At 48.4% G+C, this 15,465-nt stretch overlaps 1 protein-coding gene and 1 long non-coding RNA gene across 4 annotated transcripts in view; both read left to right on the top strand.

Annotated features, from left to right (window-relative positions):
* Positions 1 to 1,106: 1,106 nt before the first annotated feature.
* Positions 1,107 to 1,447, top strand: LOC143422743 (uncharacterized). Its single transcript, XR_013101753.1, has 2 exons — positions 1,107 to 1,212; positions 1,263 to 1,447. It is a non-coding gene; the product is annotated as an uncharacterized LOC143422743 (long non-coding RNA).
* A 95-nt stretch (positions 1,448 to 1,542) lies between these two features.
* Positions 1,543 to 15,465, top strand: part of Salm (spalt major) — a 58,951-nt gene continuing 45,028 nt past the window's right edge. For all 3 annotated transcript variants that reach the window (XM_076893512.1, XM_076893510.1, XM_076893514.1), the window contains exon 1: positions 1,543 to 2,059. In XM_076893512.1, the coding sequence (XP_076749627.1) occupies positions 1,954 to 2,059 (106 nt within the window). In that variant the 5' untranslated portion in view covers positions 1,543 to 1,953. The remainder of the gene's footprint in view (positions 2,060 to 15,465) is intronic.

Genomic DNA, 15,465 nt, shown 5'->3' with positions numbered 1-15,465 from the left:
GAGTTAACAGAAACACAACCGAGGCTGAGGCAGAAAATCATCCGAGCCCGTCACACGGAAATTCTCGCTTTTCCTTCGATCCGCTCGGCGAAAACCGTCGATAAGTAACGAGCGCGGCTGCTCCGCCTGTGGATTAACGATACGAACAGAGATACCGATCGCTTCTTTATTCTAGACAGCCGCTGGGACCTGCTCGCGAGCACTTTCGTCGATCCTGTCTCCGTGGCTATCGGTTTTTGGCAATTGTCACGATTACCGGAGGAAGCTGCTTTGTAACGAGCGGCTAGAGAGATTCGTTGGTTTCTCGGAAACACTTGGTAGCTCGAAGAGACGCGTGAATAAAGATGCATTTACAGGAAGCAATTCGTGTCTTAATAAACTCGATGTTTCACTGCAAGATTACTGTAATCGTTACGAGTCCACGTTTCTCATTCGCGTTCGCGGGTACAAGGAACGTCCTCCCAATAGCGTCACAGATTTCTCACCGCGATCTCGATCCCCGTAGCTAGTCGAAGAGGTTTACCCGCGAGCGCTCATTACGCCGTAATAACGGAACGGCGACTTGCAACTGCTCGTTGGGACGCGGTATAAAAATCGCGGAGGGGAACGCGTACGCGCGCGTGGAGCATAAAATTACCTCGATCCCGCGAACTGGATCGCGATCCTCTCGATGGACAGCTCGAGCAAACCTCGTACGAACTTTCGAAATCAGTATCCGATAGTTTAAACGGCATGCGTGGTCCCTTAAAGTGCCGCGCGAAGTTCCCACGTTCCGAGGCGAGGGGCGATTAATTTACCATCGCGTACGCGGGCTGGAACGGCAACGGAAGTCGAACGTTTCACGGTATATACGGATACTTTTTTTCGGCCGCTGTACTTATCGAATTGATTCAGATTCATGAGTACACATTGAACTTGATCCCACCCCTGGCGAGCGACCGTCGCGTTGGAAAGGGCTGGACCGCGGTGGTGGGGCGTACGAGCAGTCAGCGGTGGGGGTGACAAGCGCGCGCAGGCCTCTCCCCTCCGTCCCCCACCAGGGAGCGTCGGTCAGCGCAGGAGAGGGGCGTCGCGACGTCAGGCCCAGAGCTGGTCCGTCCGTCGTCCGGCCGACTCGAGGCACCAGAGCCGCGGATTTCGCGCGAGATATAGAACCATAAACACACATATAAACATATATAAATATACATACATATATATATATATATATATGTATATATATATATCCACGTACATATATATACATATATATACACACACAGAGACACGTAGAGACACAGGTTCGCAGACGTACGGTAGGCACGCACCCAAGCCAGACAAGCACGCACGCACGCGGTGTCCCGCGTGGACAGACGGACATAGTTGCTCGGTGGTACACGTGCGCAGCGTCACCCTGGTGTGTCGTCGGTGGTCCACGGGTATAGAAAACGAAACGTAGAGAGAAAAAGAGGAGGAAAAATAGGAAAGAATCAAGTTTAGTGTGTGACACGAAGTACATATATATATATATATATATATCTATATATACAGTGGAACAGAGAGAGCGCGAGAGAGAGAGCGAGAGAGAGAGAGAGAGAGAGAAAGAGAGAGAGAGAGTCGTCGCGCGCCACGTGCCACGTTTGGGAGAAACTCGATAGTGCGCGGGCTTCGGGATGGCTCGAGTGTGTTATTACTGGCCGCCGAGTTGAGTTCGCCGCGGCGCGTTCTGTCCGCATGGGATCGTTCAGGAAGTGGATTACCGCGCGCGGGGAGGTGCGGCTCCCTGACAGTGTCGATGGTGAAGTACAGCAGTGAATCGGTTAACGAGCAGCGAGCGGAATCGGCGAGTGCGGAACCGGCGCGGTCCCCGCCGCGGCGTGGACCGATTACGTGACTCGAACCGAGATCTCGGGAGCCAAGTCCACCCCCGGAGCCAGCCAACCGCCGAACCAGTCGATCAACAGGCAAGAAGGGATGTCACGGAGAAAGCAGGCCCGACCAAGCCGTGCCCACCTCGAGGAGGAACTTGTCCAGGGGCCTCTGCTGATCAACGCCGCCGTGGGAAACGTGAACGAGACCCGTAAGTGAACCATCTATCACCCACGCGACCAACGCGGCCAACAGTGCACTTGTGCGGTCGGAGCCCTCGAAAAAACTGTACAAGACAGCCCCTCGAGTCGTTCGCGATTTTCCTCTCGCCGCGAGATCGACAGTGAATCCGCGCGCATCAATCGCTGTGCGACGAGACGTTCGTCAGCGACAGTTAGGAGAATGTGTCCACGAAGTTATCGGGGAGGCGAGTTGTTCGTTCACCAGAGAGAGTGGTCGAATTCTGATAGCCACTCGTATTGGTTCTGTAGGACGCTTGCGACGCTCGCACGATTTCCGAGAATCGCTTACGAGACGCGTCGCGGAGTTTGTTTCGGAAGTTTGTCGTTGATATTCGGTAGCGTCGATGGTGTTTAGTGCTGGCTTTCGTAGGATCGTTTCGAACGAGTCTGCATCGTTGTTTAAAGCGTCTCCGTGCGATACTTCCTGTCTCGCGAGCGAATCTCCTTTGAGTTGGTCTCGTTTCTAGCAAGAAGTGATCGATAGTTCTTTAAAGTGTGTTTCTTCGTACGAGACGCGAGATAATAAACTCCGCGCCCTTCTCGAAATTCAGACATCCATAGGAAACGTTGATTGAACGAGTGCTGCGATCTTGAGAACTTTCTAAAAGATCGTCTGTCCGGTTAACCAGAACGTTCTCCATCGACTGTCGACTTTTACACAGAGTTTTAGGATACACTGACACGAGAAACCGTTCGTTTTCTCTTGAATCGCGTCGACTTCTGCTCCGTTTCGAGAGAAACCTTGACGAAACTGTTAGAAAGATCGCGTCGAGCGAAGGACAGCGGGATGAACGAGCAGTCGAGAGTAAAAACGAGCGCACGATATCGAGAAACGGTAGGAATCGGAGTCGGAGCGACAGTAGCCGTCGGCGGCGCCAGGCTGGTCGCGAGTGTCATCGAGACTCGATTCGAAGTCGTTCTCCGTCGGACTTCTCGCGTCGCGACACTCGAGTTTCCGTGTTTCCGTTCGATTTTTCGTGCTCGCGTCGTCGAAACACGCGAGGAGGACCGCTCCGTCGGTTTCGAGTCGCGTTATCGACGGGAGCCGCGTTCGTTTCGTCGTGGACGATAAGGAAACGCCGTTTCAGCCGCGTTGGATCGCGACGAAAATCGAGGAGGGCAAACTGCCAGGCAGCTGGTTTCCCCGAAAACGCGAGGCTTCGCTCGATCTCGCGGGCAGCGCGTTCCTTTCCGACGATCCCCGTGACTGGCTGGCTGGCTGGCTGGAAAAACGCGAGTCGGGGACAGGTTTCTCGTTGCTTGGGTGCGATGACCCGACTCCAAAACGCAACCAGCGAGACGCCACTTGACACCCTAAGTCTGCTGCCGCTGACGTTATGGAGCACGTTGCGTTTTGCGCTTCGAGTTCTCGTTTCCGCGTCAACCGCGATAATTATTTTCCTCTTTTTCTGCGAGAAATCTAGCTCTGATTTAAAACCGAGTCACCGTGGCTGGCCAGGCTCGAGTGAGAGGCAGCCGCGTTCTGCGTTCTACGCACATTTCCTTGCTCCTTTTCCGCTGATAACTTCTTAGCGAGATATTCGTGGCCATTTTTGGCGTCTCTCGTTGTTGGAGACGGCGGTGGATCGTTCGTTTCGCGATCTCAAGTTCGAGTACCGGTCCAGCGTGAGTCACGATGCACTCTGCTGGCTCGTAAGTGTACGAACACTTTGATGGATTCGAAACAGCGGCGCACGAATGCCGGCGAAACGTGTAAATCAATAGCGAATCGGTGACTGATAGAAGTATGGAAGTGTTCGTTTGCGAATTGGACCAACTAGAAACTTCGGTCGCCTGGCGACCCTTAAGAATAACCGTGCATTTCGACGCTTTCGAATCGAATCCAGTTTTCATCTAACGTTTATGATCGTTGTCAGTTGAAAATGGCACTGAATCATGTCTGAAAAATGTGGCAACGAGAGGTAACACGATTTTGAAAACAAATAGAGAATAACGAGCGTCGAGGGAAACCGGTCCCTGAAAAACTGCCTCGAACGAGTAGCGTAAGCGAGAGACCAACACTAATATCCGAGCTAAACGTTGAAAATATTTCCGACAATGTCGTCCTTGCGTTCGAAATCGGAGTGCGTTCCTAAAAGAGAAAAAAAAAATATTATAAAATCAACGCGACAATTTCATTAGCCAATTTCATTTTCATCCGTTCGTCCGCGTCGCTCTCTTTTATTATTTCACTGCTCGATTTATCCAACTATCGCGCAAAGTTATGTCTTCATGGGGGCAATCGAATAATTTTCGGTCGGCGTTCGCGTTTTCGCTACGCGATTCCCCGGATTGTTCGGTTCTCTCGCGTTCGAGCGAGGCTGAGGGCCTCGCGCGATAAAAACCGATCGTTCCGACGACCCAACAAGATTTGCAGTCGTCGCGACGACGAAATTATTGCGCCGTTTCGCGTTCTCCTTGGATTTGGCAAAGCTTAAGACGGCCTTGGATGGTCAGGAACGATTTTCCAGTCACGAAGAACGTCGCGAGTTAGCGAGCAACAACTGCAACACCCCATTGGCTTACCTCGTGGCGATGGTGGATTCTGACGATATTTTTAATCGCCTGTGACGTCCGGTGTTAATCATCGCGCTATCACCGAGATATGCACAAATGTAGGTGTCGTTTGTTTTCCCCGATAATGATACAATTTCAAATTTACTATCTCTCGAAGCTACCGGCTATCGAGGAACAATTGCTGGGTACTTAACGACGTTGAAACGCGATTTTTTTCTACAGAATTACGCGCGTAGCGATGCTCGTGGCTTGCCACGGATCAAAAGATGAAATTCGCGGCGATAAGGGTGCACCCTTGTCGAAAACGATCGCGCGAACTTTCTCCGATCGTTTTAAACGAGATTTCAGACATATTCAGCTCCTCCTCTGACAACAGAGTTCCATGGAAAATTGTTTTCATCGTGGATACGTGAAATTTCGTTGGGACCAACCAGCAACGCCTCGATTTTTGGAAACTCGACGACTTTTCCACTCAGATGGTAATTTTACGCCGTTACGCGGAACAGAAACGCGCGCAAAATTCCCCCCTGCTAGCCTCTGCGGATCTCTCGTTGCGGTTTCTCTTCTTTATGAACCGTAATTACGGTAATTTTTTCCTCCACCGTCGTTTCTTCCTGTCCGACGCCCCGAGCGTGGCACAATAAATACTCGTCGAACGAACGAATGACAGCCGGTCGAACGAAAGTTCCGACCCATCGTCTCCTTTTTTCCCCGATATTTAGCTACGAGACGAACGAAAAACCGTCGTTCACCGCGCTCGTTATTTATAGACAACAATGGCGTCCCGTGATGGAACAATTAACTTTAATTCATAGGCACCGTCCTCCCTGCGCGATTGATTTATTCGACGTGTGCCCCATCCGCGCCAAGTAAATTGAATATTTTGTCAAGGACCCCCTAGGCGATCAATTGAATATCTTAACAAATACCGTCGATTTTAATGAGACCTTCTTTAAAGGCAAACACTACATTAACCAGTCGAGTGTTTCTTCAAACTGATTATTTGCATATCTCACGCTGGAACTCCCGCGGAACTCCTACCAGGGAACACAATTCTTGGGTATTCTTAATGTCGTTCACTAGCCGTTCGATTAAAACGATCATCGATCACAGTTTTGCGTAACTCGCGCAAAGAAACCAGACGGAAACAACGTATATTCTATCCGCTCGGATCGCTGGGATATTTCAAAGTTTATTTTCTGTCGATTATTTAGCCGCGGGACTGGAACGAAAGTTCGCCTTTTCCCGACTGCATTTATGTACATTACCGGTGTTCGCGATACTTTTTTACCCCCCACCCCTACCCTGAGGCGAGTTCCGTTCGAGCCGCGCGGGAACAGATTCGAAATAACGCGGCGTTCGCGCGAGCGAATTGGAAAAAAAAATGTTCATTAAACGCTTACTTCTCTCAATTGTTACTCCCCAGTGATAATAAGGTGAATTGGTGTTTTTTCGCGGCGCAGCAGCCAGCCAGGCCCCCGTTCGAAAGTAAAACGGCCCGGTAGCATGATCGTGCACACCGCGCGGTTTTTTCAAAGGCTTCGATCGGCTTTAATAAAATTAGAAGTCGACTAGTGGATTTTACCGTGAAATTAACTCTTTAGCCGCGACGGTATAAATCACTCCCTTTGGAGGAACGGCTCTCGAGCCACCGCGATACGGGGAACACTGCTGGTGTATTTCAACCGTGGTCTAACGACACAATTTTGCGAACTGTTCATCTTACGACATTAACATATTAAACCGCGAATAGGCAGAAGAAAGGTAAACGCTGGATGTAAATTAGATTTAAACGGCCACGTACACACTTCTTGCCAGCTTTCGCGGCGCATTTTCGAGTTTAATCGATCCTCGAATTCTTACGATCGTCCATCGATCTCCGCTGCGCTCGGACGCGAACGGATTTTCCTTCTTCGGATGGACCAGAGGACGCCTCGCGTCTCTTTCGAGGAACGTTCGATTTAATTCCATCGTTCGTTCCATCCCGCTCGCGAGGCGAACTTCTCGCCAACGAGCATTTGGAAAGCTAGCATCCGCATTTGTTGGGAACACGCGCGATTGCGAGACTACCGTTACGATATCCTGTACAATATAGGGAAATTAACGTCGAGAGGTACGATCACTCTCTCTCTCTCTCTCTCTCTCTCTCTCTCGCACAGCAGCGTAATGATATTATAGTTGAGGCTAGTAGAGAGTCGATGGAATTCGTTTCCATAAAGTCGAGCGGCTAATTGATTACTCGGACGAATATCCGAAGCGGCGAAATTCCTTTGAGATCGAATTCTGCGGGGGCAAAAAAGAGTGAGAGAGACAGGCGTGGAGAGAGCGAGAGAGAGAGAGAGGGGGGAATAAAGGGGTAGAGAAGAGAGAAAAAAGAATTGTCCGCGTGAAATTTCATGGAACCCTCGTGAATCTCTCACGGCACGCAGCTTGGAAAGAAACGGAGATAAGAAGTGCAGGCGGTGAATGGCGTGGTGATAGGCTTTGCTGGTATCCTCGTATTTTTTGTCCTTTACCGGGTTCCGGTATTTGTAATGCTAAACTGTGGGTGGATATCGCGTGGAATTTGATGGAACGATGACGCGGAACCGGATTTCTTCGTCGCGCGAAATCTCCCGCGCGAATTTCAATCGGGTACCAAATTAAAATTGATACGAGGTGCACGCGAATGCCTCGTACTTCGAGGCGGTCCAAGTTTCGAGAAAGCGAACAATTGTATATTAAAAGATAGAAATTCAATTCCAATCGATCTTCCGCTATTTTTCTACGAAAATGATCCGATCGATTGCTCGTGGTACGAACAGAAGCGGATCTTGAGCGACGGTGAGTCAGATGAGAAAAAATTTTAATGATAAGCCTGCCTCTCGAACAAAGTTTCCGCAAACATTTGTCGATTATTACTTATCCGTCGAGACCATACCCGATAAGCGGTATCGCCGATCATAGTGCACGATGCATTGTCGATTTTCCACGAAAATGGCTTATCTATTTTTGGGGGAGGATCACGCGGAGATGTCGAAAATCACGTTTACAACTTTGCGCTTCTTTGGTACAAGGTTGACCTCGTGATAAGGTGTCTTCCTCTCTCCAGATGAAACTTGCATCGAACAATCGCGTGTATATCTTCGAATAGTTTCTCTGTAAAAGTGTAGCGTCGCTCTAAGTCTCGTCGATGCCATTTCTCATCGGTTCAAAGGGGTGCGCTGTTCGAGATGAAGAAAAATGCGAGTAAATTTCATAATTACCTGATATTAATTCAACGGCAGGCGTTTATAACTCGGCGTCCAGAAATATCGTTAATCTCGAGTCTTAATTAAGTAATGGAAATGTTAAGTTCGAGTTATAGGGCTCCGCCGAACAATTTGAAGCTCGCATGTAGGTATATACGTACAGCTATCTATTATTAGCGTAATCGTTACCACGCTACAATGAATTAACGCCGATGAATTAAACATTTCTATTTCACCTCACGATAAAATAAAAAGTATAAATTGTTGGAGACGTATCCATTTCAATTGCAAATCTGTACGTCTGTATGTACACCTTATCTATAGAACACATCGTTATATACCCAGTGTCGTGAGTGCTATAGCCAATCGAAAAAAGAACACACACACACACATACACATACCAGTTGTTCTCCGTTTCATTAAATTGTTACTAAGCAATTCTTGCAACTTTTTCCACCGCGCTATTGCAACAATTATTCGCTTTAATCGGCCTTGAAAATTTATGAGTACCAGTCCGCGGCACTGCCGTTTCGATCTTTCGAATCGTTGCTTCGACAACAATAATCCACACATTCCAAGAATCCAGCTCACGAAATCACCGCTATTATCACCGATCAATACCGATCGAACCCGTGCGGCGACATTACTGTTTCTCAGCTAACCGATAGCAACTGCGTAGGCAGGCATACAAGTCTCATTTACAAATTGATTCATCGCGCGAGATGAAGATTAACAACGACCTTCGATATATTCATGGTTTTCATAATTTCGATACGACACGAGCGGATCGATCGCGTTTTAAGAAGGCATTCCCGTCTCTCTCTCTCTCTCTCTCTGTACCGAACCGATTCTACTCGCTGGCGGCGGTGGATGGACGCTCGAATGGCGGCGTTTCTTGCGCGGTTGTCGCGCTTTAAAAATATCAACGGTTTAACAGAGAGTTTACAAGCGGACGGATCGACAAGTTCGGTTTTCGACTTGAGGAACGTCCTCGATTATTTATTTGACGGCAACCGGTTGGTCCGCGCGTTCCTCAATTAAACGATAAACAGAGATATCGCCAGCCACTGGGATACAAATTGACGAACGTCCGGAAGTACGTGTTTCTCGATTAATCCCACGATCGTGGCGCGCATCCTTCCCGCTTTTTTCCGTCCCTGTAGATTGTCTCGCGCACGGTTCAATCATACTTGCGCAGGCGACGAACGAACAGAACGCGAAAGTATGTTTGCTCGTACCGAGAGGAACGAGGCGGAGGGCGTAGAAAGGAGAGAGAGAGAGAGGGAGAGAAAAAAAAGGAAAAACGTACACAACGAAAGGTGAACGAATAGTCCGTTTATATCCTTTTTGTACGTGGAAGTTGGCAAAAAATCGGTATAAGCTCGCTATGGTATTATAACTCCGCAACGTGAATTTCTAGATAGAAAAGAAGCCAGTACTGTAAAATTTATTCTCTCGGTTCTACATAGCTGACGATATTTGAGGCTGATTATTTAAGCAAATTCATTCGACTCGAAACGAAATTCGACTCCATATTTACCAAAGTAAATAATTGAGAATATATATATTATATAGATATCGCACGATACTGAGTCGAGCGATATTTTTCATCAACCCTCGGTGTTCCCAGATGTACCTATTTATTTATTTTCGTTGGACGCGGACAACGCGTTGCATTGACCGAAATATTTTCATCCTTTTATTACGACCAGCGAGGAATACAAATTATATGTACATATATCAGACGTGGGTATACAAAATATTTATCGCTGTGTATACATTACCACTTTAACCATTGGAACGATGATGACGTCTATCTTTATCCCGGTCGTATAGTTACTCGAAATTAATGGCTTTACTTTCGAAGATAAATGCGTTTTCTAGTACTATACCGTGTCACGTAAATATAAAATGGGGGTAAGCTCCGTTGGATGTTACTCAAACACCGTTTAAACGCGGACAAATTTTGCTCCTTTCAAATTTTCGCCTCGATCACGCGAGATAATGTTAACGACACGAGAGTTCCAAGTGAATATTATAATATTCACGCGAGAAGCTTGTCGAGAACGTTGTTTTGTTTTTTTCTTTTTTTTTGTATTTTTTTCCACGCTAATTGAGCGATCTTCATTGACGTTAAAGGCGAGGATCGGATTGTTTCGTTGGAAAAGTTTCAGCGGGCGCAATTCGGCCCGCAAATCCTCTGCGCGTGTTAATATATCAAATACATTTATTTTAATCATCCCCGGCTCTCGTGTCGAGCGTTTCTGTTATTCAAATTTATTTTGAATCGAACGCCAGCAACGGCGCACGCTGAAAATTATTCACGCAAGGTGAAATTTATGTAGGTACGTCCCGTGTTGCTGCGCGTTTCTCGTAGCCACTTTCGACTGCTTCTTCTTTTTCACCCGAATAGCGTAAATCATTCAATTTGCGCGGAGATACGATCGTCCCACGGAATACGTCTGTTTTTTCGAAAAAAATCCCCGGTTTAAACTTACGCGGGGCGGTTTGAAAAATGGCCCCTCGTTCGAGCCCTTTATCCGTGGCGCATCGCGAATCTCCTTTATTATAAACCTAACAGCGCGAACGTTTATAATAACGAGACACGACGAGCCTGAAATCATAAACCATCTATCCCAGCGATGGCTCCAGGTCTGCTTACGTAAAAGTTTATCTGGCTCGGAGATCGACAGACGGCAGCAAGTTCGTTTGCAAATCGACCGATAGCGGTCGTCTACTTTATAAATCAGCGGCTATCTATCACTGGTATTATTTATAGAGTAGCTGACATTTTGCGGATCGATCAACTTCTCTCTGCTGCATAAATCGACCTGGTAATAACGCGTTTTATTTACGAATCAATAATATCGTCACTGATTCATAACTCGCTTAGTAGATCGACAATAACGATCATTCTGGAAAATCGAACGTTCATTATTCTTACATTACAATTGACTAGTAAACAATATGAAATATTAATTCTATCAATGTCTAATAACACGCGCAGGTTGCATTCCCACCCACCACCCCATAATCGCGTTACACAGGGTTGAATACGTAGAAGAGGAGATTTACGTTGCGCGTAGATATCGAAGCGGGACCACTAAGAATTCTCGAAAGACGCAGAGGACAGCTTTTATTCCCAAGTTTCGTTTTATTGCGCTATAAATTAGAGAAGTTATAAAATTTTTATTCAGGACACGTCGAGGATATCGCCTGGCCGATTGGCCGATGCGTTAATATTTCTTTCACGACGGAGGCCCTCGCTGATGCGTTTACATCGAGTCCTCTAATTTTCTTTACTTCGTCGACCAGAAGAAGAGCAAGAAGGGGTGGAGGCTCGCGAGCGAGGGAGACGGAAGGGTGTCAAATTGTACGCGACGGGCAATCGATACGAGATTACGATTCAGCTGAGAAAAAAAAAGGGAGGCGAGGAAACCGCAGTGGGTGAAAAATAATTTATAACTAAACGCTAGAGTGCGGCACTCGAGCAGGGCGATAAATATCCGGCGAGGCAGCCGTTAACAACGCCGATGTCCGCCGCGAGATAACGCGATATCAATTGCGTTTCAGGAACGAGCTGGATCGCGAGTCCACGTCCACGGGAACTTTTTTCATTTCCACCGCCCTCGCTATTGCCAAAGTTCGCGGGTTTCCTGTGAACAACGCGACGCATAAGTATCGAGACCGTCGTCGTATATGCCATTTCCATGAATTTCATATAGCAAAAAAAAAAAAAAAAAGAAGAAGAACTCGTTTCGAAATCTCTGCTTGGTCGTTCGCGAGTGAAACAACTCGAATTCGAGTGGCTCTGAACGGGGTTAAGAAGAAGCGAACGGCGGTAAACGGTCGATGGTGGACGAACCCCGAGAATCATTAGCCGACGACAGTTTTGTTAAACAGTTTTGCCATTTCGGTGACAGATCGCGGACAGACGAGCGGCGAGGAGTCATGTCGGGTATCGCGGTGTTGACAACGCATTAAGGGGGTGTGCTGGCCCGTAATACGCGTGACAAGCGACTAAGCACCGTCTAACATCGGGCTTGACTGCATATTAATAGATCCCAATATACATACGTGTCGCTCGACATCGTTACGTTCCGCCGTTTGTTCCACGGAGCCCTCGCGAGCCTCGCGAGGATCGTTGGCAGTTTTCTGCCCTTTCACAGAAGCAAAAGGGCGGGAAAGAAGAACGAAAGAAACGTCGATGACGTTTCAGTCGCGGTTAGCTGGGTTTCAAGAACACGTGCAATTTCGTGGATTAACCGATAACGGTGATTTCGGTGGTTGGTTTACAGGTAGAAATTCGCCGACAAGCGCAGGCCACGATTTCGATCTCTTAACACCGGCGATATCCCATGCGTGAATTAACTAAAAGCGGCGATCCAGTTTCTAAGCCGGTTGATACTATATATTTAGTAATCTAGGTTGCAAATGGGCTAATAGCAACCCTATTCGCGCGTATTGAACGGCGGCACCGGTCCGCTTGACGATCGTCTTTTAGCGTTTAGGATCTAATTTGCAATTCTGGCGATGCTAATAGTATCGTATAGTAGTTGTAGCTAATAATAGTAGGTGTAGTCTATCCTGCGAGTCGGTTTACGGTAATAGTCCACTCTTTATACATCGGCGCGTGTTAGTAATCTAATTTGCAAATCGGCTGTTAGCAGTCCACTTGCCAAATTGACTTACAGTAATAATCTAATTTGCGCGCCGACTGATAGCTAACTGGCACTGTTTTAAAGCCAAAGTCGACTGTGTCGCGAGCGCGAAAGCTCGCGACTCGCGGGGCGGAACGCTTTTCGGTCGTTATCTGAAGCCGGATTAAACAAAATCTTGCGCTCGAGATACCAAGTACAGAGTCAACCAACGGAAAAAAAATAGAAAAAATAAAGAAGAAAAATGAAGACTGTAGAAAAAACAAACAGCAACGCCTGTCCACGCATCGACGTCCCGCGGCGCGCGCTTAAAATTCCGAAAACGCGGGAAACAGTCGATACACCCTTGTTACGTGCACGTGAAACGGCGGAATTCATCGAGGCGTTAGGGGAATAAATTTGTTGGGAACAAGGCATCCGTTCGTTTCCAACAAATCTTCGTAACAAGCTTTCCTATCGGCGCTATTTACGACAGCTCGAAGGATGGTCTGGCCGCGCAATAGGGCGGCCTGGTACCCAGGGAATTCGGGAAATTCGGAAATTCTGAAGGGCACACGCGAGCGCCTGGCGGTGTCCCGCGCGTAGCCCGCAACCCCCTTCGAAGGAGGTGGCGCGCGAACGCCAGCGAGGAACCGCCACCGCCAGTGGCACCCCTCTCGCCAGGGGAGAACAATTCGCGAGGCGCGACCAGCGAACTCCGCTCCGCTTCGACTTCGCCGGTAAACCAGTTCCAAGATCGTAAATTAATCGCGCGGATTCCGCGCGTTTTTCATCGGGGTTTCGCGGCGTACGCGGCCCTCGACGCCGCGGCTGCCACCGATATTTTCGTATTGTGGCCGCAGTGAGGCCGGGTTCGGCTCGACGCGATGCTGCCGCTATTTCGGAGCCGCAATAGGCGTTCGCGAGAAATATGCAAATGCAGAGGTACCAGCCCCGACGGCGATGCACGAATTCCCGCGAATCAACAACCGGCACCCGCGTCAGATGATCGTCGCGCTGTCGGTCGATGATCCCAGGTGGCTATTGATAGACCGATTTATCGTGTCACGAACACGCACGCTAGGCTTCGCGTGTGTTCGCTGCCCCGCGAGAACAACACGTTGCGCGTTCTGCTCTCAAAAATCGCGTTGCTCGTCTCAGCGACTAATTTTATGGGAGATCGAACTATTTTTGTCGGAAATTCGTTACTTTCGTTATTCTCGCGAACGCGTCAGTGTGCACTTTTGCGTTTCGTCAAACGATCGGTTTTACGACGATATCCAATCGGTAGATACCAAAAGCAGTCGCGAAGTTTCTGTTCCAACTCCGTGAAAGTGGGCAAAAGAAGAAAACAGCGAGCGGCTAAGCGTTCGCGAGAAAGAATCTAATTACAGAGGGCATAAACGGCGAATTAACTAGGCGTTCAGAAATGCCATCGCCAATCGGGCGGCAGCTCCTCGTCCTCCGCGCGCAGCGCAAGCAGCGCGCGAAAGAAACACGTACACGCGCAGGGAGTGTTTCAGAAAACTCGTCCGCTGGCGGAAACGTTCGCGCGAGCAAAAAGGAGGACAATAACGTCGCGGCGATCGATATCGATTAGCCTCGGGAAAAAATCAGTGGATATGCAGTCGTGTAAGAGAAGAGAAGAAGAGATCGCAGTCGGGGACAATAAAAAGGGGGAGAAAGCGGAGAATGAATGGCAGAGCGGTTGGAATCTGGGAAATGCGCAGAGTACGCGTTCCTTTTTTCCCCCCTCTTTTCTTTTCTTTTCCCAGTCGACAAAGCCGACTTACCGGTTTCTTGACCTCAGCCGTCGCGCGCGAATATTTTCGGTGTCATTATCGCGTCATTCCGTAATGAACGAGCCATCGCGGGAAAAACGCGGCGAAAAAATGGCGGTGAAAAACGAGGGGGCAGTCGAGAGAGCCGCGAACCTTTGCCACCGATCGTTTGTAACGCCCAACTAAATTGTACCTGGCCAATGATTCTTCTAGATCCAACGGTTGCTACGGTCATTCATTATCATACAGACTAACCTGTGCGTCGAATGCTCGAGCGAAGGCGTATTGAAATCGAGCCACTTCAAAGAGGAACTCCTTCTGCTTGTCAGGAAGAGAAATAAAAGTGGGAAATTTGACAACGAAACGAAGAGGAGCGAAACGCGTTCCGCTTCGATTCCCCCGTATCGCGCTCGCCCATTCAACTATTTAACGTGGCGTCGATCGGAAATGGTAATTACCAAGAAGAATCGAGGCGAGCTCCCTCGAGTACGGGATCGCGGTCGTAAATACCCGAGGTAATGCTATCGTAAAGGCCCGCCTTTCGACAAGAACGTCATAACTTCCGACGCTTTTATCATCGTCGCGGACGTTATCTCGCGCATCGAGGTGTGCCAGGTGAAATTATGAACGTCGATCAGGGAAGTTGAATTCGCGTCATTTCGCGCCGATGGATGCGAAAATCAATTTATACCCGTCGCCAGTGTATTTATTCGGTTGCCCGATGTTGGCTCGTTCCGTCGATACGCGGCGTCGATCTTGTCATAAACACGTCCACCGTGGCTGATTAAGATTTCCAGTCCCCCCGGTTCGTTCGTACGCGCTCTCCTGGATTTTGCATAAACCGGCCGGGTCCGCGGACGAGTTTCTCTTTCCCGCGCGATGCAACCCTCGTGTATAAATCAACGGAGATTGAAAGAGAAAACCACGATCATACGCGGTACGGTTATTATTGAATTTCAAATGTAAATAGGCCCAGGACGCGGGGCTAATAAAAGATTCGAGGCTCGGACAGTCAGCTGATTTACACCGCGTTCGAACCTTTCTATGACAAGTTTTGTCTATTTTTAACTGGTAGGAATTCCGATATCTCAAACGAGACCCGATTTACGCCGCATCTCTCGACACCGTTACAACGCTCGTCCTCTGTTCCAAAGCAGATAAATTTCCTACGCGACTCTTTGTCTTTCTCTTTTTAAGCGACGCAGCGTTT

This window comes from Xylocopa sonorina, chromosome 4, assembly GCF_050948175.1.
Source record: "Xylocopa sonorina isolate GNS202 chromosome 4, iyXylSono1_principal, whole genome shotgun sequence".
Taxonomy (NCBI): Eukaryota; Metazoa; Arthropoda; class Insecta; order Hymenoptera; family Apidae; genus Xylocopa; species Xylocopa sonorina.
This window is presented reverse-complemented; position numbering and strand designations above follow the sequence as displayed.